Source organism: Falco rusticolus, chromosome 7 (assembly GCF_015220075.1).
Source record: "Falco rusticolus isolate bFalRus1 chromosome 7, bFalRus1.pri, whole genome shotgun sequence".
Taxonomy (NCBI): Eukaryota; Metazoa; Chordata; class Aves; order Falconiformes; family Falconidae; genus Falco; species Falco rusticolus.
The window spans coordinates 19,375,708-19,400,914 of NC_051193.1; the positions used below are offsets into that span (position 1 = coordinate 19,375,708).

The 25,207-nt window shown below is 44.4% G+C and overlaps 1 protein-coding gene across 2 annotated transcripts in view; it reads left to right on the forward strand.

The window, feature by feature from the left end:
* The first annotated feature begins 819 nt into the window (after window positions 1–819).
* CHRFAM7A (CHRNA7 (exons 5-10) and FAM7A (exons A-E) fusion) overlaps window positions 820–25,207 on the forward strand; it is a 45,551-nt gene continuing 21,163 nt past the window's right edge. For both annotated transcript variants that reach the window (XR_005105500.1, XM_037395851.1), the window contains exons 1-2: window positions 820–1,087; window positions 2,121–2,260. Coding sequence is in view for 1 of the 2 variants with exons in the window: in XM_037395851.1 (XP_037251748.1) it covers window positions 1,033–1,087; window positions 2,121–2,260 (195 nt within the window). In the remaining variant the exon portion in view is untranslated. The remainder of the gene's footprint in view (window positions 1,088–2,120; window positions 2,261–25,207) is intronic.

A 25,207-nucleotide genomic window follows, 5' to 3' on the forward strand; every position in this document is an offset into this window, starting at 1 on the left:
TGATTTGAAAAACAAGTGTTTGGTTACCCCTTGCAAATGAGGACACCCTTCAATACCATTCTCCCTCAAATGCAGCTGCCTAGGACATTCATTTAATGCAGCAACTGGATTTGAAGGGCAGGGATTTGGGCTGAAAGAACCCAGCATGGTCTCAAAAACGTGCTTGAAGTTGCAAATGTGAGCCAGGCAATCAACAAAACGCGCTGAAGTGTCCAGGCCTGCCTTCCAACTGTGGTGCATTATACTTACACCAGGCAGGAGCTCGGGCATCATTTTAGTCCCTCACATGGTTTTCCAGCACTAGCACAATGCCCCTCAGCCAGGGCTGTAGGTCGGTATCTAGCCAGCGCATCCAGCACCTGAGCCCCCCGCCCCGCGTCCCTGCTGGGGATTGCACAGCCATGTGTGCAACGCCACTGTGCCCATCTCCCCCCCCCCCCAAACGGGCCCGAAGCCCAATTTCTGGCTCAGGCCAGCAGGGACTGGCCCTGCCCTGGATGCCCTCTCCCCCGCTGCCCCCCGGGCCGGCTGTCCGGCCGGGGCACCCCACCGCCGCGGGCCAGCTCAGCCTCCCGCACCGCCGCGGGGAGCGCCCAGCGCTTGCGGGGGGAGCGCTGCCCCAGGCCCGCAGCCCCCCGGGGGCGGCTCCTCGCGCTGCGGGCGGCCGCCGGCTGGCAGCGCTCGGGGCGGGCCGCGGCTGCCCGGCGGGGGCGGGTGGGGGCTGCCCCGCTCCCGCCCTTAATAACGCCGGGGCGGCCGGGCACGGCGCTGCGCATCGCTCCGGCGGCCGCCTACGAGCGGCTGCGCCGTGCCCGGCCCGGGCGCCGGGGAGCGGGGCAGGGCGGGGCGGGAGCCCGGCGGGGGCGGGCCGGCAGCGCCGTAGGGCAGCGCCGCGGCGGGCGCAGGCAGGGGCCGAGCCGCCGGAGCTCCGCGGGCCCGCACCCGCTGCCGTGCCGGGCTGCCCGCGCTGGCGGGGCTCGGCGGCGGGAGGAGCCGCTGCTGCGGTGGCGCTGCCGCGCCGGCTGTCGCGGCATGGGCCTCCCGGAGCTGGCGGTGTGGCTGCTGGCGGCGGCGGGGCTGGTGCGCGGTGAGTGCGGGATGCGGAGGGCGGGGGCGGCTGCCGGGGCTCCCCGGGGCGCGGCGGGACCTCGGGCCCTGCCCCGCGTCTGGCCCTGCGGGCGGGGGCTGCCCGCCGCGCCCTGGGGCCGCGCAGCGCCGGGAGCTGCCGGGGCGGCGCGGGGGGCCGGGGCAGCGGGTCCGGGCGGGGGCAGCGGCTGCGGGACGGAGCTGCGGCTGGGGGGGTCGGGAGAGAAAACCGGGAAGAGGAAAGTCCGGCTGGAGCGGGGACAGGCAGGGCTCGCGTTCGGGGACCGGTTCCACCCTCCCCGCTTCCCTTGCGCTCTGAACCTGCCTCTCCCCCGGTCCACGCTGCGCCGTCCGTCCGGAGCGGCTCCCTCTCCCTCCACAGCAGAACGGCAGAATGAAGACTCTGCCTGGATCCGAGGCATAAAAAGGACAGAAATCCCTGAATATTATCGCGAATGTTAATGTCGTGCCTGTCGTCTCTGCCAGGACCCCTCTCCCCTCACGTCGTCCATAGCCGCATGAACCGCGAACCAAGCGGACAGTACTCGCCCCCAAGAGTTCTCCACCTGGAGCGGCCCGGGGGCAGGCGGCAGCGTGACCTGTGGCCGTTTTTCTCCCGCTGCCTTGCTGATGCCCTCTGCCGCATCCCTGTTCTGCCTTTCTGCTTACAGCTGTGCCAGGGCAGGGGTCAGTACAGGCAGTGTATTTCCTCTGCACCACTCCTTGCTGCTGGACCAAAGGGTGCACGTGTTGACAAAGCATCGTTAGCATTTGTAATTTATCACTTCTGGCCAGCCAAGAAATGATCCAAGAGGAAATCCCCCTTACAGGCTGGGATGGAAAGAGAGCAATACATGTGTGATAAGAGTTTGTTGTAGTAGCTAATGAACTGTATGAATTACAGCGGAATTGTTCTGGGAATGCAGCAGGTAAAATAATAGATAACATCTGGTAGCAGGAAAAGAGCATATGTCCTAGCTTTACTTTCTGATATAGAATCCTTATTTTTTATCTATTTACTCCTGTGCCCAAAGAGTCCCTGCAAGGAGAGTTCCAAAGGAAGCTTTACAAGGAGCTGCTGAAAAATTACAACCCTCTGGAGCGACCGGTTGCAAATGATTCCCAGCCACTCACTGTCTATTTCACTCTCAGCCTCATGCAGATCATGGATGTGGTGAGTCTGTAACCTCCTAGGAAACTCTTTCTTTAAGAAAAAGGGTGGATTATTCCTTCCTGGAGTGGAGATCTGTGATAGTGAAGGAAGGCTGCAAGGCAAGTGGAAAGCACAAATGATTCAGGACTCAACACCAAATTTTGACTGCCTTTTTAAAGAAGTAAACTTAGTTTGCCTTGTTCCTAGGTCTCTTGTCGATATCTCCCTACCCTCTTGGCAGTATGAAATATTTGAGGTGAAGCTCAAACTTAATACTTTGCCTTTTGCATCCTTAACTGTACTTAGAACAAACAAGAAGTGTAGTCTAAGGCTGGGGGGATATGGAAAACAAAAGTTCTTAATTTCTGGTGGTCACTAAACAGCTTCTTATTTTTGGAGGTGGGGGAAGAAGGGGGTGTGCTGGCCAAAATTCAATTGTTATTGAAATAATGTATAAGAAAATTATGTTATTTCTTAGGCTTAAATTTTAGCTGCTCTATTTGCAACTACCAGTTGTTTGGTGTATGAGTAGATGTTCTTGTGCAGTATTTGGCATATGTGTGTGTAAAATGCACTGCAGGATCTTTTGGGTTCAAGTATGAGCAACTCAAGCTTCACTCTGTTACGGCAGCACAGGGATGGAACTCTACATATAAGTGGGTTTACAGTACTCATTTTTACTGAATACAGCCAGCTATGGCCACTAATAAAGTGAATTACTTAAAACAAGTATTAACCACAAAATGCTGTTATCTTTCAACCAGATGCTTAAAGTTTGAGGCACAACCAAATTTAAAAGGAGAAAGATGTGATTATTCATGACAAGTGCCGTGTTTTCTGTTCCCTTACAAGCTGCCGATTGCCAAACTCCAGATGCTGTTCATTTAGTACCTGGAGGTCAGCACACAGATACAGAGCTCTGCAGGTTTAAATACTCATAGTTCCTATGCACATTTTTGCAAGTTTTTGATTAATAAGCCCTGAGGTGAATACTGGGATGTGTATTTCCACTGTGGTATTTACTGTTTGCTCAAGTAAGAGTAGGCGGTTGTAGCAAGCTGTTTCAGTGTCACTAAAGCCAACAGGCAAAATATGTCAGTTGTATCGTTGCCTATGGCACTTGAGTTGTAATACATGTGACACCAATGAGCTGAACAGAAGCCGTGTGGAGTCGTGTAATCTTTGAATGATGGGGAGGGAGGAATTGTGGTTTTATGCAGAGTACAACAATTTCAAAAGGTGTTGGCAGACTGCGCTCGGTGGAGACTGTGGCTGTACTGCATGGGCACCTGAGAACTGGGAGAGGACAGCCGGGTGTTAGACCAAAACTTTGATGTGAGATAAAAGCTGGTACCGGTGGGTTGAGGTAACAGGTGACACAAACTTCACATTACCTGTATGTGGGCATGATTTTGTTGTTAATGATGTTTATTGTGGGTGGGTTTAGAGGTTTTGCAATAAAGGAGATCTCCTCGTGCTGAACACTGCAGACACAAGCAGTATGTGACCTCAGGCACAAAGAGTTGGTCCAAATAGATAAGTAAGCAAGAATGCCTTTGGACAATCGGAGACAACAGGAAAAGCATGAAAGCAAGGAACAACACAGAAGTAATAAATGATACTGAGTTAGTAAGGGATAAATTAATGTAATGATTCATTTTCTAATTATCTTAGAATGTGTCAAGGTAACACAAAGGGGCATCTGAAGGGCAGTGGGAGTCAGGAGGGCAGGTCAGAGGAAACTGAGAGGTGGAAGCTCAAGTGAAGAGAACAAAGGGTAGCTTGGGACAGGCAGTGCTTCAAAGGTCTGAATGCCTGAAGGTCCCCATCTGGGCTACTGCTGCAGCTATTCCTGCTGGCTCAAACCCTCGTGGGTCTCTTGGCACGTATGGCAGGGAAAGCGAAGGACAGAACAGTAATAACCACTGGGTTCTCTGGACCTCGTGTCCTCTGTGTCACGGAGCTTTGGTCTAGCTCCTCTTCCCAGTGCAACAGGCTTCTGCAGCAGCTCCTCCTGGCTGGAGCCCTTGGATGCAGCTATACGTTCTGCATAGCCCTGGTTAGGCTTGTGGCTCTGGTAGCAGTAGGCCAGTATGTTCAGGAAAGCTTAGCCAGCCTGGTCCAGTCTGTTCAAACTGAGCACTTGAAAAAAACCCACACTTCAATGTATCGCTGCAGAACTTGGTACGGTACGTGGTGCTTCAACTGAATCTTAAACCAGGCTTCAATAAAAGCCCTTCCCAACCATGGACTTGGTTTACAAGAATGTCTGTCATAGCTCCTTTTTGGGAGATGACCTCCTGCTGCAGCATGTGCCTTCTCACAGCTACTGGGGGAGCTTTGGCTTTGGTACAGAACAGTACAGTCCCCTTCAAAGGATGTCTGTACAACTGTCTGTTCCGGAAAAAATTTTCTAGTGCTTGGTTTTTATCCCCGTTATCAAAATAAACCCTGATATTGTGAGGTTTCTGTTGTTTGGTTGGGTTTTTTACTGTTAATTCTGAAATTAATTGTATGTAGTGTAGTACTATTTCAGAACAGGAGAGCTCAAAAAAGCACTTTGATCCAAAATAAGAGAGCTGTGAACAGACCAATTTCTTCCCTGGCTTTCAGAAATTGCACTTCTGGTGTCATTCTGTATAGCCACATTTGGGCCGAATATGTTAAGCTAACGTGTTTTTAAGTATTAACCACCCTGGGAAAGGTTTGTTGTGGGGCCAGACCCTCCTAGTGATGACATACCTTACAGGAACCTTCTTTGTGTCATCAAAAATGTTCCCTGAATAGAATAAGCTCAATACCCATGAGACGCTTTTCCTGCTTAAACTGTGTCTATACTCTGGAGGTTTCCTTTGCATTGCTGTGAGTTAATAGTGGGGGGCTCTCCTCCTCGTGCTCCTGGCGTGGCTGTACCCATGCCCTTGCCTCCTGTGTGAACAGTTGGCTGTTGGAGACACAAGTGGCTCAAGGCCAGCAGGCAGTCAACTTCACAGAGTTAATTTCTTCTGGAGTTGTCAAGTTAAATGAGAAACTGTACAAACTGAAGGGCAAATATCCACAGATCATTAGCCAATCTGGGTATAGTCAATGACTGGCAGTCTCGGCGAATATGATTTGAAGGGAGTTTTTGATCCTATGCGCCTTTCAAAAAAAAAAAAAAAGCCAACAAAAAAACCCCCAAAACCTTCATAATCAGTAAGAAGCCGTAGGTTTTGTACTGGCAGTTTAGTTACAGCTCATTGTGCTTGCTATGAAACTGACTGCATTTCTTTCTCTGAGGTCTGGGATTGACAGGCAAAGAAAAACCAGCCATGAAGTAAATTAAGCTTCACAATATAAAACAAATGAGTTTTCTTCATTGTCAACGAGAAGCAAATGCTGGTGGGGATGACAGCTACTCACAATAACAATTACTGGTTTAACAAGCTAGAAGCAAAACATAGCACCATCATACTTCCCTGTGGTTTGTATATTCACTTTACTGGCTTCCTATCTGATGGCAGCTGTACTGGGAGTCACACTGATCCAGAGCGGATCCATCAAATCCCTGCCAGGACAGACTCTGCCAGGCTGGATCCTGGCTGCTGCCATCCCTTACTTGAAGCCTCTTCCATTCCACTCTGACTTTACTGACAGGAAAGAGAGACTTTATATGAAGCCCTTGTGAAATACAGAGGGTGTTTCCTACCTCACGTTTTTAGTTTAACCCTTTCCTTCTAAAACTAGCAATTATTTCTACTCTATGCTTGCAGATACGCTTTTCTTTCTGTTGGTATCGCATATTAATATGCATGCTAGTATCAGGACTACTAGTAAGTGGCGATTGCCTCAATTTTGTTTAGTTCATTAGAAAATAGAGTTGATGAACTGCCTAATGAGAATGCAAGCTGACCCAGTAAATCATAGGAAGTGTTGCTTTTGGGAGGGAATGGGGAGGGAAGGCTGGCAGTGTGAGAAGAATGCAGTTCGGGGACACAGGAGAGCTAGGAGGCTGGGGGAGTGCTTAGAGGAGAAGTGGGAATGTGTGGTGGACCTGAGAGACAGCCAAGGAGTTTGGAAGAAAGGTGGAATTTGGGTAGAAGAGGATGGAGGGCGAACTGAAAAGGAAGAGGTTTGAAAGGAGTGGGCTTAAAAAAAGCTTCTGTGTCAGGTTAATAAGAGCTTTCAAGAGAGAGCTTTTAAGTTCCTTCAGTTTGCTTTATTCCTGCACTCCTTAATAGAAAAATCAGTGCTCTTAAACCTTTGCAAACAATCTTGCAATTAAATCATCCTGAAGTGAAAATAAAGCGGAGACAGCCAGCTGGCCAGAAGTGTTATTCAAGGGCATTTCAGTTGTTATAATATCAGAAGACTGAATAAGAGGTTTCTTTTGCTTTTTATAATTTTTTTTTCAAATATCTTAAAATGAGAAATGCTAAGCATTTTGATGAAAGAAATAAAGAATAACGTACTTCCTTCTTGAATTTGCTGAAATCTTGTTTCAAAACTCCTTGCTGGAAAGCAATGTATATTGGATGAATAGCCTGATAATAAGCATCTCTTTGAATCTGAATGAGAAAATATTTGGAAATTTCTGACTTAAGAAAACAAAAAAAGTTTAAGAATAAACACAGAGGGAAAATCTTAACGAACAGATTCTAAGGGTATCTGCCTACCTGAGTGGCAGGAGGGGAAGAGGGGTTAATGGGTGTTCATAGTTGGTCAAGGTCATAGCTTCAATACAATGTCAAAAAAATAAAGAACATGATGTAGAGACGCTACTTATTTTTATTTACATCTCACCTCATGGAAACCCCACTACTTGCACCAGAAGCTAGTCTTTGGCCTGTGCCCATCTAGTATTTCAGTGTTGATGTGGAGTATGAACCTGACTTACATTTAGGAAAAAAATTCCAGCATATGCATTTTAGAGAAATAGATTCCTGAAATACGCTGATACAATTTCCATACTAGATAAAAATAAAGCCACCACTTTTTTAAATGCTATGTGGAAGCAAACACCTTCTAACATTTCCTCTTTTAACATCTATCCCAGTAGTACCATCAGAGGAGAATATTCAGCCGCTACCTATTGGTTTGGAGCGCACACTAGGAATAGATGTAGCAGCAGTGCTGTTCCTGCTCTGCTGCATCTCATGCAGAATAGCAAATGGCATAGAAAACCAAACACAGTGATCACAAAGGTATGAATTTTGTGCCTAGCCTGACATTTTTACAATAGCCATATTTGTATCTACTGTAAATTAACACAATTAAGAGAATCGTATCTGAGGGAATTCCATCCCCAAAGGTCAGGAGATGAAACCTTAGAAATTAACACAAAATGATCATACATTTACACTGCAAATTACTGCTTAGAGACACAGACATGAAGAACTGGAACACATTGAGATATACAGTGATAGTTTAAACTCAATTTTTACTGCTATCTAAACGAGCTGAAGAATCCTGTGGTCTTACTTGAGTTTGGAAGGGGCTTCCAGAGGTCATCTAGTCCACCACCCTGCTCCAAACATGTCTAAACAGAGCATGTTACTCAGGACTGTGTCCAGTCAGGTACTGAACACTTCTGCAGAGAGAGATTCCACAACCTCCTTGGGCAACCTGTCCAATATTAAAACTATCATCATGGTCGATTAATTTTCCTAACATCTAAGCAGAACTTCCCTTGTTCCAACTTGGGAACAACACTAAAAAACACTTCTAGAAAGATGAGGCATCTTCTTCAACAGAAATGGGTACACCCCATAAAGGTACTTTTAGTGAAGCATATCAGGTTCCTTGACTATTTGCAGCAAGGTATGTATTTTGACTTTAATAAAGCCTTTCTGAATAACATTCTTAGCCGAAAACTGGAGAATAAGGCCTTGGCAATCCCACATAGCAGAACTGGTTAGAAAATCTTAAGAGTAGTTGTCAGTAGTTTGCTGTCAAAGTGGTGAGATTTTAGTTACGTGGTGAGATTCCCCAGGAACAGGTCAGGCTTTTCATTCATCTGGAAATAGAATAAGTAATATTTTAATTAAATTTGCAGATGACAAGTTTGGGAGGGGTTTAGAGAATACTGAGGGCAAAACTAGGATTTAACATTGTCTTGTTGTAAAAGTTGAGTGAAAGGACTGGTTTGACCCAATTTGATGCACCTTTTTTTCAAAGCCTAAATTATGTGAAATTTTGAGTACTGTATTCTAAAAAGTATTTGGATGCACTGGAAGTCATCCGTCTGCTGGAGGCTTGGGTTGTATTGCATTTAATTTGAGCCTAAGTGACTGGAACCGAAGACAGGTCAATACTGCCTCTGTATGAGGGAAGGTATTTGTATGATTTGTATCATTCCATCAACTATACTTGTAGGCATGGTCCAGACTCTCCCTGTACTACATGGTATGTAAACACAGCTGAAAAGATCATCATTGTTCCAAAACATTTACAAGCTAATTATATTTTGATAGACTGGATTCTTTTAACATCAGAATTGTTCAGATAGTAACTGTTGGAGCATACAAGACTGTGTTAAATAAAACTAGCATAAAAATGCTGAAGTTAAGAGCAGAAGAATTAATGCATTAGGATCGGTGAATGGCTTTCTCGTATTAATTTTCAGTAATACGTCTTTCTATGTGGAACTTGCGACACCGTTTTGTGAGTGTCCTAAGCTGATCTCAGTACTCTGCTGCTGAAAGCGACGATCTCACCTACTTCTGGCTTCACATTCCTGCCCCTTGGGCTTTGTGCCCATCCTCTGGGACTGGGCAGTTAGCTGTACCCATTTTTTGGGTAGTTATTTTTCTAGGTGACTGACTTCAAATGTAGATCAGCTTGAACTACTCACAAACCTCTTACCTCTGGTTCCGCTTCATTAAGATATGACACTTAAAATCTGTCATATATTTAGCAAACCCCCAAGCTAGTTCCAACTCTGTCTGAGCCAAGCTGCTAAACTTGTGGGAATGCTGGATCGATGCTGCCTTCGCCTGCGACTTCTGCAGCAAGGCTGGCAGCGGGAAACATTTTGGACGGTATGAACATGTCAATTTTGGTCAGCTCTGATCATAAATTAGTTTTTTTTTTTTTGTACTGGCTGAAGAATCAACATTTAATAATTTATTCAAGTACATTGAATTTAGTGATTTATCTACGTAATTAGTCAAGTTCTTACTTACATTGCATAACACCATTTAGTCAGGAATCTTTCATGTTTCCACCAGACGTTTACTAGCTAATTAAATAATTTACTAAGCAACATTTTTCACTTATTTTCCAGTTTCTTATGTTTCTTTTTTTAATTTCTAGTTAGGGGAAAGAAAAGTGCTGAATAGTTGTTTGTATGTAGTGAGCAGCAGCAGAATCTCCAGAGAAATCTTGTTCCTTTAGGCTGTTCAACTCACTTGTGCAGACCAAAGGAAAAATGAAAGCATGGAAACTTTTTTACCTTTATCTGAAGGCAGTCAAAGTTTGCTCATCCTACATTGCCCTTGGTTACTTGTATGACTTAGATTTATATATTCAAGGGCTTTCGTCCTTGTTTCATTTTACACAGTGTAAGTGATACAGTTGACTTCAATGACTTACATACAGTGCTTAGCAAAGCCTCTGCATAAGAATCTGCAGCTCAGTATTTGCAATCAAATACCCCGGACCCACCGGGCAGGATAGTAATGTAAAATATCTTGAAAAAAAAGAAAATTATGCTGTCATTCACAGAAGCAGAACAGCCTCTGTAAAGAAACAGACTATAAAACAAACATCTCCCCCGCAAAAATGAAAAAAGAAAAAAGAAATTTAAATCGGGAAAGACGAATAAAACAACCAAATCAAGAGGCTTGTTGAGAAATGGTGCTGAAGAAGTTCCTAAGCTGTTTATCAAACCTCAGCAGCCTCTTTGCAAACAATGGTTGTGGCAGAAGCTCATCAAATTTGCATTATTCTTTTAATTTTTAGCATTCATTTGTGTACATTAGAAAAAGTCTCTCCAAGCTTTATTTTCCTCTCACTTTGCTGCTTGATCTTCATTCCCTCCATGCTAAAGGGAGAAACTATGCGCACTTTCATCTTGCAGCCATTTCCATTCTACCATCATTTATTCCTGAGAGTTTAGAAGACTGGAACTGTGCTGGGATATGCTTTCCGATATTTTTAGTGAGTTTAATACCTATGAAAGTTACTGGATTATAACAGAAAAAAAAGTATTCTGCTTCTCCAAGAAATAAGAGGAACAGACCTTTTCAAGTAACGGTGTAAAATACTCTGATAATCGATCCACTTAAACTAGCAGACAGCTCCTCTCCGTGCCCTGTGGTGGCGAGAATCTGGTAACTAAGACAAACCACAACCTTCCTTCAGTGGCATTTGTCCTTTTTTTCCTGTGCTTCTAAGTATCTTCTGGCTTTTTTGACTATTTTCTCCTTTTACCTAGCATTTCTTTTACCTAGACTTCTCAGTGTTAGATCTGGAAAGGTATTTCAAACAGGCTCTATTCTGTAAGATGGAATGAGAAGCACTGATTTTCCATGAACTGAAGGCAGTTTGCAGGAAGGAAAAATAAAAGACTTCTGGTAATGGTTAACTAGACGACATTAGAGATGTTCATCGTATGTGGAAGTCAGAACTTCTGTTCTGCTTTTACTTCCACAGGAGAGGACTTTGGAATTATAGTACAAAACACAGTTGGGGTTTTTCTGGTTTTGTTTGTTGGGTTTTTTAAATATGAGTAAAGTAAAGCAGTTTCTCTTAACATTTTTCTCACCCTTTGTATATATAAATAATCAGAATGAATCAAAAAAGCTCAGTACTTCATTTCTTTGTTTTCTAACTACATTGGTATGGATGCCCCATTAACGGAAATAGCGAGTAGACCTCTGCTGGTATGCCACTTGTGGTGAGAAGGTTTGCATCCTCACTGTGAAAAGTATGATTAAGCTCCTAGAAAACAGATTCTGGTGTGAGGGACTGCTGTAGAGCACAGGGACCACAACATAAAGCTTTTACATTTTACACAGGACCTCTTATTAAAGCAACAGAATTTGCAAAGCCACATAATTTAGTAATTATTACTAGTCCTCACTGATCAACTAATAAAGCAAAACTACAGCACAAGACATACGTTTTGGGAGTCAGGTCTGGCTAGCTAGTACTTGTTCTTATAAAAAGCTTGTAATTCACAGAAGTTTGGAGACTGAAACAAATATACTCCCTGTAATACTCAGAATAGTTCCTTTTTTTTTTTTTTTTTTAAGGCTATATAAAATTAAAATGACAGTATTTCTGTCACGTTCAAGTACTAGACAATACATCATGTCACTGCTTAATACATGAGTTTGTGTCCTTTGTTTTGACCGTGTGGATCAGCTTGTTACAGCCTGTGGAAGTTTGTATGAAATGTTTGAGAGGACCGCGGGGCTGCACTGCTCTCCGGCAGCTGAGCATCTGGCTCCATAGGGTGCAGCACAAAACGTACAGCTGCGGCGGGAGCGATGCGCTCGGTGCGTGCCGTCTAGTCTCTCTACTCGTCTGCTGTCATTTCTGTGCACACACAGATTACATGCTTTATAAATCTGGCGTTTCTTGGGAAAGCCTGGTTTACTGTACACATAAAGAAGGGAGTTGACTTGGCTCTTCTGGGTTTGATTTGCCTCTGACTGCAGTGTCAGTGTGCACTGAGGAAGGACTTCAGATGCAGGTGGTTGCCCCTGCTGGACCCATTTCTTTTCTGGGAAGTCTTCTGGAAGGGCTGTGGGCAGATGCTGTGGGCTGGATGAATTATCTGGGGAAAAGCAACCCACACCTAAGCAGCACCACTCCTGTCCCGCTCCTCTAACCTGGTGTGTGTGGGTCTACAGGCTGGCAGGAAGGGTGCCGCAGCAGTCTCGGGGACGGTGGCAAGGGAGGCAGGAGGTGCAGCCAAAGCAGCGCACCTACCCTCAGACACCGTTCTCGGGAGCACCTGTGTTACCAGAGGAGCCTGGGGACTGGCTTAGATTGCCAGTTGTGGTTTAACGTTTTTAAATGGTAGTCCTCATGGGCTGTGGCTCCTGGGCAATCAAGTAGGTGGCATTCTGTGTCTCTTCCCTCTTTCATTTTAGGGTTCTGTTCTCAGGCTTGTGTGGGTACAGTGCCTACTTTTCTCTCGGAAAAGCACACAGTATAAAAAATTTTCAGTAATTTACAAATCTAATTGTGCTGACAGTGGTTGAACGAAGTATTGTCGATGGATTGCAAGCAAACACTTTCCTATCTATGAACAGAGTATTAACATAGAAACATTCAAATGTTAATTACTTCAAATTTAGATGATACAGATGTGAATTCTTCAGTTTCTCCTGAACTCCTCACCATGTTTGCCTGAATAGACTACTAAACAATCCTACTGCTTCCAATCTAAATATATCTCAGAGTTACAAAAAAGGCAAAGAAAAAAAAAGATTTCACAATGGGTTGGCAGCAGAGAGCATATACGTACATGTGCTTATATAGAAGAAGAAATCTTTTAAAATTCACTTAGAATTTTGATTACTTAAATATTTTTAATGTTAGCTAATTTATTTTGACTTTTTAATTTATTCAAAATTGAAATAATTATTTTCCAAGAATAACCAGAAGAAACCTGAAGTAAAATGTATATTTGGGCTTGACCTTGAATTATGCTTGCATTTTCATACATGTTGTCTGAAACTAGAATTTGGTTTGTAAAAAGGAAAGGCTGCTAACACTGGCTTCAACAACAGCTAACTGGGAAGTGCAAAGAGCATGGCAGGAAGCAACGTGAGAATATGATATTTATCGAGTTCCTCTCTCCAAAATGCTCTAGTAGTGATGTGGAGCCATATTTGCATAGCTGATCATCGTGTCTCCGTATTGCTTATATGATCCTTATAATGGAGTAGCCTGAAGGGAAGATGATGGATAACTGTATGCAGAGTTGGACCCCACACATGTTTAACTGCACAGCACTACTGCTTTGGACTTCTATTGGCTTGTTTTTCTCTGTTCAGCCATGAGTATTAAGGTATTTCTGTAGTTGGCATCCCCGTAATTACTCTCAATAACTGCACAGTTATGTCGCTTAGATATTTGAGAGGAAAGAAACAGGCCTCTCACCCACTGCTACTAAATGCAAGAACAAAGACAGAAAAAATAACGAGCACTGGCAAGTCTGACTGAACCACGCACTGAGCTCAACTAAGCATTTTTTATGGCTTTTGGCGCGCTCGCTCCATCTCTGACCCCACCAGACAGAAATGTTCTTTTCATAGGAGAGAGTTTGCTCTTTTGTGTTGCAGAAAACAGCAGCCTGAAGGACTGTGTAGGTGTTCTGACATTTCAGTCATGACGCTTGTTGCATTTGTGAAGAGACAGACACACAGTTGATTTTCATCAATATGTTCCTCTCAGCCAAGCTCACGGTTTCTCAGTACTTTTGTCAGTGACTCTTTACAGGCACTGAAGAGAAGTAGGGACCATATGGATTTTTAGGGAAAGTTGAAAATTAAGACCCTGTAAAAGACAACTCTCAAACCTGTCCCTTAGAGCATGTAGGGTAAGGAATAACTTGATTTTCTGTGATGCTGATTTATCCTCTCTTCCTGAGTTATCAAGGTGTCTTTGTAATACTTCTTGTGTCAATAGCTGCAGAGATGTTCAGCAGGATAAGCAATATATTTTGTACTACACCCTTCTCCAGGGAACTTTTTAATTGCCATGGTGATGGCTGTGCTGTATCCTAGATTGAACAGAGACCCCAAGGCATCAAGGATAATGGATCATGTAACATTAACATCAGGAATTTTGGAGCTACTCCTTCTTGTTTAATTTGCCTACACTTGGAAAGATGGAGATAAGATAGTACAGTTAGAGAGACTCTCTGGGATGAGTAACAACACTTTGCTAACTGGTCCTCTGAAGCTGGCCTTACCTATGTCCATGTGTAGTGGACAGGGCTGTTCCTCATGGTTCTGTCCTAGTCAAATGCCTCTATCTCTGTGACTCTGGTGGTCCTCAAAGATTCTACAGTTTCAGCATCTGAACTGATGCTAAAATGTGGACAACATGCTCTGGTCAGGTGTGGAAATTTCTGATGCCATTATTCACAAAAATAGGATAGAAGAATGCCAGCAGCAGGCTTGTGCTGGAGCTGTGTGCTCTGATCGCACAAAGGGAGAGGACGAGACAGCTTTGTGTTCAGCCCCCTGTCCCCCCGTACCTTTCTCTTCTCTCCTTGAGAAACCACCCGCTTTCCTTCCACCTTTGTTTGCTAAATATACATGCTATAACAGCATTTCCATATGACTTAGGAATATTTTGAGGAGAAGGACTTACTAAACATCAAGTATGACTTAAAGTTGATTAGCAAGAATAAAGAGTCAAATCTTTTGATATAATGTTGTCCTGGCATTACCAGAACAGGTACAGCCAGACCTATCACAGAAGCACAGGTCGATCAGGGCTGGAAGGGACCTCAGAGACTACCCAGCCCAACCCCTGCCACAGCAGGGTCCCCTCCAGCAGGCTGCACAGTCACGTCCGGGTGGGTTTGGGATGTCTCCAGGGAAGGAGACTCCACAGCCCCTCTGGCAGCCTGTGCCAGGGCTCTGCCACCCTCCAGGGAAGGAAGTTCTTCCTCACACCCAGCTGGAGCTGCCTGTGTCCCAGTTTGTGCCCGCTGCCCCCTGCCCTGTCGCTGGGCACCACAGCCAAGAGCCTGGCCCCGTCCCCCTGACACCCCAGTCAGGTGTTTGTGTGCGTGGAGAAGATCCCTCTCAGCCTTCTCCTCGCCAGGCCGGGCAACCCCGGCTCTCCCAGCCTTTTGTCATCAGGGAGACGCTTCAGTCCCCTCATCATCTCTGTAGCCCCTCACTGGACCCTCTCCCATAGTTCCTTGTCTGGAACCGGGGAGCCCAGCACTGGGCACGGCTCCAGCTGCGGCCTCACCAGGGCAGAGCAGAGGGGAGGGTCACCTCCCCCCACCTGCCGGCCACGCTCCTCCTCGTACACCCCAGGGCACCGCTGGCCCCTTGGCCACCGGGGCACGCTGCTGGCTCGTGGGCACCCTGCTGTCCCCCAGCAGCCCAGTCCCTTCCCCGCAGAGCTGCCCCCCAGCAGGGCAGCCCCAGCCTGTGCTGCTGCGTGGGGCCGTCCCTCCCTGGGCAGGACCCTACGCTGGCCTTGGTGGCACTTCCCCGTGTCCCTCTCCGCCAGCTCTCCAGCCTGCCCAGGTCTCGCTGAAGGGCAGCGCAGCCTCTGGGGGGGCAGCCGCTCCTCCCCGTTTGGCACCATCAGCTGAGTTTTGCAGCTAGCCTCTAGGCAAATAAATAAGGCCGCAAGGATTTGACTCCCTCTTGTCTCGATGCTGTCCAAGGAGTGGGGCTACAGGCCTCTGTTGCTCCCTCTCAGCCTGTGGAGCGGTTGGTAGCTCACAGGTCCCAGTATACATTCCGAGCTGGGATGCCTGCCTGTGTCAGGCTGGCAATGATAATCAGGACCTGGAGTCAGTATTTAACACTGATTCAGGGTTCAGTCCTCTCCATGGGAGTCTGCCGTGGAGTACAACGGAGTCAAGGAGTATAAATAAGGCAGCAGAACACGGTTATTACTTTGCACGCTTGCAATAAATGTAACTGCACTTTAAGCTCTGTGCTGTATTTAATAATTGAACTGAGTGAAACCTATAGTGAATCATGGGAATTCCTAAGAAACCTCCTCCTCTTACTCTTCAAAAGAATATTTTTTTTCGCACAAAATGTGCTGCTATCCTGTGCTTTACTCATTTCACACGCCTGATCCCTGCTTGTCTTTGCCAAGATGAATGTGTTCAAATCTAAATACAATCTCTTGTTAACAATGATGTACTGAAAAAAAAAAAGAAAATAAAAGGAAAAATGACTGCTATTACAATTATGTCCCCATGGTAACAGAAATGGTACATCATGAAGCTCTTACACATATTTATAATCTCCACTTCTTTTCTGTGAAACTCAGTGAAAATACATCTGAAGCCCATTGCCAGGACAAAGCCCTGTTACAGTCGATAGCAAGCACGACTGTCAGACCTTCTCAAGAGTACCTATGGAACAGAAATCCATTGTATTTCTTGTGCACATGCTCTGCCCAGAGTTAAGATGACTCTTCTATGCTCTTTCTCCAGCAGCAGTTCTGCTGTGTAAGGTTTGCATCCATCTGGGAAGACCTGTGTATGTTTTGAGCAAACTCCTCCTTTCCTTTAAAGTCAGACAAAGTAGTTGGGGAGAGGGCAAATGCTTCTTGCAAAAAGATTACTTGGTGTGGAGATACCAGTGGAGTTTTTCAGACTTGTAAAATAGAGCACACATGGCACAGTATAAAAACCAAACCAAACCATCCCCCCTCAGAATTTCACCTGAATTAAGCAAAGCAATCAGACTCCTCATTTCACACCCCAAATGCAGCCTTAAGCCAGGTAAAAATCAAATGACATTTTTCTAATTTTAAAGAAAAAATTAAGATAGCCAAAAGGCCAAAATTGAGCATCTAGTCCTATTCTAGCAGCACAGAATGCTTTAGTAACAGTTTAGCATTTTAACTCTAGAAACCTTTAAAACTTCCACAGAACTTTAGCTATGAGCAGGAGGATACTTGGCTGTTGGATTCAGATTTACTTCCTCACTCTTGTTTTAATCCTGGTGCACCTGAACAGTGCATGGGACAGGTGAACTCCAGGCTTCAATACCCATGCAGAACACATACCTGAAAATCCCCGTTTTTTTCATTCTTACACATAGGTCAAACTTGACAGTCACCAAGTCTGAACTGTAAATGTGGGTAAGCTCATAGCAAACCTTGTGTTAAATATGTGCTGGCTCAAGTGTTAAACACAGACCAGAACTGTAGCTAGTCTAGTGCTCAGGGTATCTTTCCAGCACTCACACCAGGAGATTTCCTTTCGTCCTCTCCTATTCCCTTCTTCCCAGCTGCTACATGCCGTCTCTCACCAGTGTTGCCCAGTGACTTGCAGACCATCCTGTTGCGGTTTCCACTACGTGAAACCAGAAACTCAACATAATGAGCTTCACCATGGCTAAAGCTTGTACCTCCCCTATCCCAGGACCCCTCTGCACCCAACAACCAATGCTTGTTTCCTTTTGGGGTAACACTCCATGTTATTTCTGCTCCGTTCCTCAGCCTGTCTTTTCTGCTTGTCCTTGCTACTGCATGCAAACATCTGGGACTAATGTCAGCACATGTGGCAGTCCAAGCTGCTGTACATTGAGGTTACAAGTGCGTGCAAAGACTGCACTGGTGAGGATATTTATAGCAGTGCTGAAATCGGTAACGCTATAGAAGTTTTGTCACAGTACTGTGAAGTATTCATTTGGCGCTGTTGCATTGCTATTTGTAGCTGGGCACCATTTCCCTTGTGTTTAATTGGCTGGAAATAATGTGCTTGTAGGTTAGAAGGAAGGTTTACAAAGTAATTTTTTAAAACACATTTGTTGATTTTCTACTGATTTAATCACGCTTATAATAATTAAAAAAACCCCAACAAACACTCCCCCCTAAAAAAACCCCAAAACAAAACAACCCCCAAAAGACAGTAAGTAGTCTGAACAATTTCATGCGTTCCTGATGGATGGGACACGCTTACAGACTGTCAAGACAGGAAAATGCCCTACAAATACGAAGTATCACATGCCCTAAGAGTAGTACCCAAAAGCTAAGACCCAGTACGGCATAGACGGCTGGCTTTAAGGACTGCGGGCACTGTTTCACTCCCAGGTACCAAAGGAAATGGCATTACACATCTATACCTACCTAGATGTGTGCATTTCAAAGGAAGATGACATAGGTAGATACTGCTTTGAACTAAATCTCCCATATCTTGAACTTTAAGCATTACACTCTGATTAAGCAGACATTTATGAAGCTAGGTTGTATTTTGAAGGTGAGAAGCTGCACAGAACTGAATAGCAAGATGAGGTCTTGGCTGTCACAGAGCTACCGGCTAAAGAGAGGTAGCTTGAGCTGCAATGTTTGGTTTGTTCAGCATTATTTCTAGTAAATGTGGCCCACTCCTTAATTTGTACAAGAAATGGTTCTAGTAAATATGGCCAGACAGAGGAGTCACTGAATGTAGGTCATGGTTCTAAAAGAAAATGAGAATAATAAATAAATAAATAGAATTACAGTGCTGTCAGACCTTAATCCCACCTGTCTCATGCAGGAAGCTTCACTGGATTAACAGTGACCCTCTCCTACAAATATTTCTAAATTTGTTTATACCATTGAGCCGCTATATACAACAGTCACTAGCCTGAACACTGCCTGAATGTTACACCCTTTCAGAAAGACTCTTCAGCTGCATTCTCGTTTTCAGCTGCACATTTTAGTGTAGGTTCTTGCTCAGCTCTATTGTACTGTTCACACGATGCGAAGAGGATGATTTTTTAATTCAAATAGGAAATAGAGGAACTGTCACTGCATCTGGGATTGGTACTGCCACTCCTTCAAGATTATAGAAGTGCTCAGGAAAGCAGGTTGTGTTGGGAATATGCCAAAGATTTGCCCTGCTTTGTTCCTGACTAGAGATTTAGGGGACTTCCATGAACTTTTCACTGTATCACAAATGAAAGCATGGGCTGGGGAGAGAGTGAGGGGCAGCCTCCCTGCAGGGAAACTCTGTCTGTTTCCCACATAACTCTTCAGTATTCCAGTTAGCCCCAGAATAGCCATTTATTGCCTTGCTCTACATTGCATTTACAGCCCAAAGTCGGCCTTCTTAAAAAACAAAAACAGGCAGTGGCAGCAATCTGTGCCAGTCTGTCATCTCCAGCAACACACTCCACTCTCCCCCGTGAGGAGCAGTTCTCCAGAGCAGTTCTCTGATTTCAAAGACCTTTAGCACATAGAGAGTATGAAGACCAATTCATATGCCACCCATCACAAATCTAATAAACCTAAGAGCTCAACAGAAAAGAAGTTTTCTTCACAATTTTCACTTCAGTTAACTACTCACATTTTGGTTTGCCTTAAGATTTTAATTCTTTGATTAAAAAAGAAAAAAAAAAGCTAGAAGAAATTAAATCAGAGATCAAGAAGCACAGAAAGTAAGGCAGACGTTTCCAGGCTAGATTTCAGAGATTTGACTGCATCTCAGTGCTACAGAAGATATTTAGCTAAATCCAAGCACAGCTGCAAGACCTTATCCCTGAAGGTCTGAAAGAGCCAGAGTCTGAGTTGGAAGGTGAGGAAGTCACAGACAGCAGTGCTGATATCATCGGCAGTGAAGGTGCCTCAGGACTGAGTTTGGCTTTGAAGTGGAATGTGGAAGAGAAGGGTGATATCCTAAATGCCTTCAACTTAGTCACTAAGGTCACTAGCAGCCTGGAGTGGCTGAGTATAAAAGAATGAAGACCAACATTCAGGAGGTTTTTAGCAGCAAGAGAATCAGGGCAAATTTGGAGCTGTCATAGGAAGAGCTGGCCTAAGGCAAGCCTGAGGCCAGGGCCAAGTCATGCAGAAGCGGCACACGTGCTGACTGGGCTGCCTTGTAGGACACGTCATCCGCAACCCTGTTCGAAGGTTGCAACAGTTGCTGGAATTCTGAAGGAGTGTTGCTTCCCAGCAGTAGGCTGTACCACTACCACATCGTCATAGATGTCAGAGCTCTGGTTTTGTGTAAAAATCTCACTGATATGGCAGAAGTCAGAACATCAGATGTCTAAGTTTGAAGTTATCTCGGGAAAAATGGAGTGAAACAGTGAAAATTTATATTTTCCACTTCTGACTTCTTATGGAATCATTTTGCACTTTTTGTGTCTATTTTCAAAAAACTGGAAACATTCTGTGGCCTGTTCCTGGTGTTGAGCCTCACATGCTGGATCATGGAATATTATTAATATTATTTATGCATTGGTAATGCCTGTTTATACAGCGTTTTCTGCATAATTGGAAATATGTGCTGTAAGCCGAGTCAAAAAACATTTACTATGATAAAAAGGTATATTGCTGACTACTGGAGAAAAGAAGGGTAGTTGCACTAACCTATTCCTTTTGTGGTGGAAGGAAAGTCAGGTGGGGAAAAGGCATCAGGAGTTCCAGTCTCTTTCATCTCACAAATCCTGTACACTGCCTTTTTCTTCCTACTTACATTGCCTTAAAAATCCTGTTTCACAGAGCCAACTCTCGGTGTATTTTATTCCTATAGAAAAAAACCCAAACATTCCTTAATTCTACCCAATTTTGCATTTTGATTAATCTTGCCTTTTGGAGGTGCAACGTAGGTGATGCCTTATGGCTTCAGGGGTAATGAATGTGCAGCCGCTACAGGGCAGCCTGACTCTGTGCCCTCTGCTACATTCTTCAAGATCAGGACTTGTTGCAGCTCCAGCCCCCACCTATGGACGGCTAGAGGTAGTCCTGGGCAAGCAGCTGCAGTTTTCACTTCAGGGTCCTTGCTGAAGCGGCAGGCTGGCTTTTGTAACTCACTCATTTTTATCCTCACCACTGAGATAGCAAAAAGTAAATTTTGCCTGCCACTAAGAAGACCCGAGCCACCTTTAATACAGAAGTTTAGCATTAACCTTGGCACGTGAGGAGAGGATAATGGCAGTAGTCCCCCCGTGCTGACTTAGTGTTATAAAGAGTGCGAGGTCGCTGCTTTGTTTTCGTAGGGGCTCTAGTTGGGTGAAGCTGGACCACGTGCTGCTCTGGCCTCTCCCGGAGGCTGCCCACACATGGGAACGGAGCAGTCCAGCCCCTTCCCGCCTCTCCATAACTTCTGAGGAGCTCAGATTCATCTTGCCACTATGGCTGCCTAATGTATGGCCACAGCATCAATCTTCTGTCAACTGTCCGTTTTATGAATGCTTGACTCACCCTCCTGCCCGCTCTCTCAGTACTAATCCTGCAAGAAGTCACGCTTTTTGTACAGTTCAGTGAGCTCAGGGCATGACCCTAAAAAGGAACAGGAAGAAAACCTTAAGTTGTCTAAAGCAAAAATTAAACATAACAGGGTTCTAAATGATGTGGGGAAAAAATGTCATTGTCATTAGGTGCTAGTAATTTGGCACAGTGGATCAGAAGATGTTGAGAATGTTTAATGAACAGATGCTGAGACAATGAGATAAGAGCTAATGAACTGATTAACCCGCTCGTTTCAGTAGTATGACATTCAAGCAAACAAAAGTGAAAATCTATATAGGGAGTGCCTATATGTCTCTTAATGGCTGCCAGCCCATTTTTAACTTCAGACTGCAATTATTAATTTCAGTCTTGCCACAAGGTACCAGTCAGGAACTTAGCATTATTGCTATAATGAGGGACTTCTTAAAATGTTTTTACAAAGTCTTTTCTTAAGGTTCATAGTAATTGAAGCCCAGCTCAAAGAGGCACTTTTCCTGTAATTTAGGTGAGATTCAACCATGTAAGAATAAAGAGTCTGGATTGAAGTGCAAGAATTACAGCTAATAGATTGTAGTCAGGACATCGCTTTGTGCAGGTCTTCTGGGAAGTATGTGTTTCTTGCTAGGTGCTGCATGTCACTGTCTGCATATGACATATAGATGTCATATCTATAGGCATGCAGGATTATTTTACTTCTTTTTCCCCTTGTTTTTGCTGCATAGCTCTTCTACTGTGGATACTAGATGTGCTGACATCGTCTTGAAAGTTAGCAGATAGTGTTCCTTACAAAGTTTGTAGTGTCCAGGCTAACGCCCTTCACAAAGCATTGCCAAATTTTCATCTCTTCTTTTATACATTCTGTTGAACACAGGGTAAGGGAAGGATAATGTGAGAATCTGATGCTGTTTCCAAAGGTGGTCAGTCCGATATGACAGTTTAAATAGGAAAGACTTACAAAACCAGAAATGGGACCTGGAAAAATGGAGACAGTGCAACTCCCTTCCAAAAATTCCAGAAATTATTACCTCTAACTTCAAAAATTAATGAAGGACTCATTCAAGTCTTCCTGATGTCAGCTACTTTCCCTTCCTTAACTACATTGCCCTGAAATAATGTGATAAGCAGTCCAGTAGCAATTTGCCATCAGCCTCACATATCATGCTTACAGTTATCAATCCATAGACCGAAGAAGCCTCCCACTCGCTTCCCACCACGCAAATGAAACCTCACTCTTCATTAGCTGCACTACTTGGCCAGTACTACCTGGTTACACAAGTAACCTAAAGTAGCTCGTATGGGGAAAACCCACACCAATCCAGACAACACGATACAGTTTCTGGTCTCATTCTCCAACTTTTTTTCTCAGCATCTCAGAATATATTGTGAAGTCCCCATTCTTTGCTCCATTATAGCAGAAGGGGTTTGTAATAGTAGCTGCCTTGCTTTTGTGTTCAATGCTTTTTCTGTAAGTGTTTACAAAACATTGCAAAGTGACCAAAACTGGTGAAGTTCTGTGAAGCATTTCAAGCCCACCCATCATTTCATGGGGAAGTACTGCACAACTCTGATGAAAAACAGTGTTAATGCAGTTTGCTGTAAAACTTTTAAAACGGTGTCCAAAAAGCTTTCCTAGCCAGGAGAAACCTTGCAGGATGTCTCCTGCCACATCTTTCACCAGCTTCGCATAGGACCATGGAGAGGCACAAACTCTCTAAAATCAGAATCTTTCCTGCAGTGATGGGTGAGTCAATCTGGTAACGACGAAAATGTTGGAAGCCATTTGCTCCAGCAAACACTATAAAAAAACCCACCGCTATAAACCAAGTCTCAGCATGCAGCAAAGTTTTTATTGCTGAGGAGCAACGGTGGGATTTATGATTCAAACACTGATGGAACCTTAAATATAGTGCTCCAAGTGGGAGTTACTTTGTTCAAATATGTTCTTTCAGGCTCTGAATGCTTAAAATAACAGAAGCAAACCCCAGGAAAACAGCATGGGCCATCTTCATTTAGGGCTTGTCTTCACTGGACAAGTTTGAGTTACGTATCTGAGGATACCCTCTCTGAGTTTGAGTGAAAGATGACACTTCAGAATAAGTCTTGGCTTTCAGAATACCTCTGCAGTCTCCTGCAGGCAAACCTGCCGTGGCTCTGCCAGGCTCGTGCTGCCAGGAGCACAGCTGGGCTGGCTGGCTGCTGTCCCCCTCAGCTCTGCTGGTGTGACCGCTCAGTGGTGGCTCTCTAGCCTGGCTCTGTGTTGTGTGCTGGTTGATAGTACAGCTCCTTTCTGGTACTCCTAAAATAGTTCATCCGACTGTGCTGTGGTCTCAGGGCTTCAAAATAAATCTCCAGGGCGTATCATTAGCTTAAGCATCAGCAGCACTCCAGTACAATCTTTTCCTGTTACTGAAAAGGGAATTTTTGAAACATCACTAATCTAAGGCTGAGGCCATTCATGTGCAGAAAGAGATCACACTGGGAATAAAATGTGAGTTTAACTCAGAATTTAACCGTGCAAGAGTACATGCCATTCAGCTAATAGTTCCCACGACATAATGGGTTCTGAATTGCTCTGCACCTTTGAGTAGCCAGTTTCTCCCATGCAAAGCAACACAACTGCTGTCTGCCCTGCTGAGAAAGCACACAGCAGCGGAGCTCTCAGCTTTGCCCAGGTGCAGTGGATGGGACACTGCATTACAGGAACTTGTCATGTTCATCTGGGACAGTGCACAGAGCTTTGAGGAAATGCTGTCAAACTTTCAGTAAGTTTTCATTGGTGGTATTTACATATGACCTAAAAATGTCTATGATGAATAGAAGCACACGTATGTTTTACATGTCCTGAATTTGCAACACTTGTTTATAGACTTTAGTTCATGGTGATATGAATGGTATCTTAAGGATTGTTTCTTAATTCATCATTAAAGATCCCATGCCAACTAGTCTTGTGCTTTAGCACTATAAGCAAGTTGTTGAGACAGACACCAAATTAAGGTTTGTATGGCTAGAGAGTAAGAGCTACTATTGCAAATTAATTACTGCTTCGCCTGGCTGACTTCTTCAGCAATGCCTTCAGCATGCTAATTCAATGCAGCTTAATAACGTATTCCTGAAACCAAAGGGTTAAAGAGACTTGTTTACCCAGGATGCCATTTGAATGAGCTGTTCACTTGAGATACTTTTGAAAAGTAAGGTTCATGGAGGTGATGAAGCAGAAAATAGAGGAGAAAAGTGCCAGATCCCTAGCTGTGGTCTGTGCTTCCTTATATTTTTTATTTTACTTTTCCTTTTAAAGGAAGGTAGGAATGTGCATTTGAGGGCAGACTTTATTCATGCACAATAACTATCTTTACCTAAAATCTTTTTTTTTGTCTGTATGTTGTACATTTAGTTGTGATTATACGTCATGTAGTAACACTGGCATACATTTACTGATGCTGCTCCTCAAAAGGCTTCACTTGCTTTAAAAATGCCATTGCCCCCTGCACTGTATTAGCATTTACACGCTGTGTAACTTTTTACTATTGTGCTGCTCTAAAATGGCTTCAGTTAAAGGTCCCTCAGGCCTTTTGTTCCCTTAATCCACGAAACAACAGCAAAAGGGTAAAGATTATTGACCTTTAGTAAAGAGTATTAACAAAAGAACAAAGCTCTTTTTTTTTTTTTTTTTTGTATTAAATGTGATGAAATATTTTTTTTTGTCCAGTTTTTGGGCATTTAGGAACAACATTAAGTTCAAGAATGACAGATTTAAGTCAAAGGTCTAGATTCAAAACTCTGGCAGATGCTGCTGTACGGGTGACAGACTTGCTCTGGCACTTCTTTGTACTGTGAATGAAGCTCTGACTGGTGCTGGGGCAGGGATGTGCATTCAGTTTGGAGAATCTATAATACTGACAGAATATATAGTATATTCCATTAGCTTCACACAGCCCAAGTGCATAGTGATACAGTACCTCCATAGAATAATGTCACCAACATGTCTGGCAAGTGAAGAATTAAACTCTCTAACGAGCTGGAGCAGTGAGATGCCTATTGTGGCACCTGAGCCGGCACCGGGTAGCCCCAGGAGGCAAGGGGGAAGGCCTTCAGCTG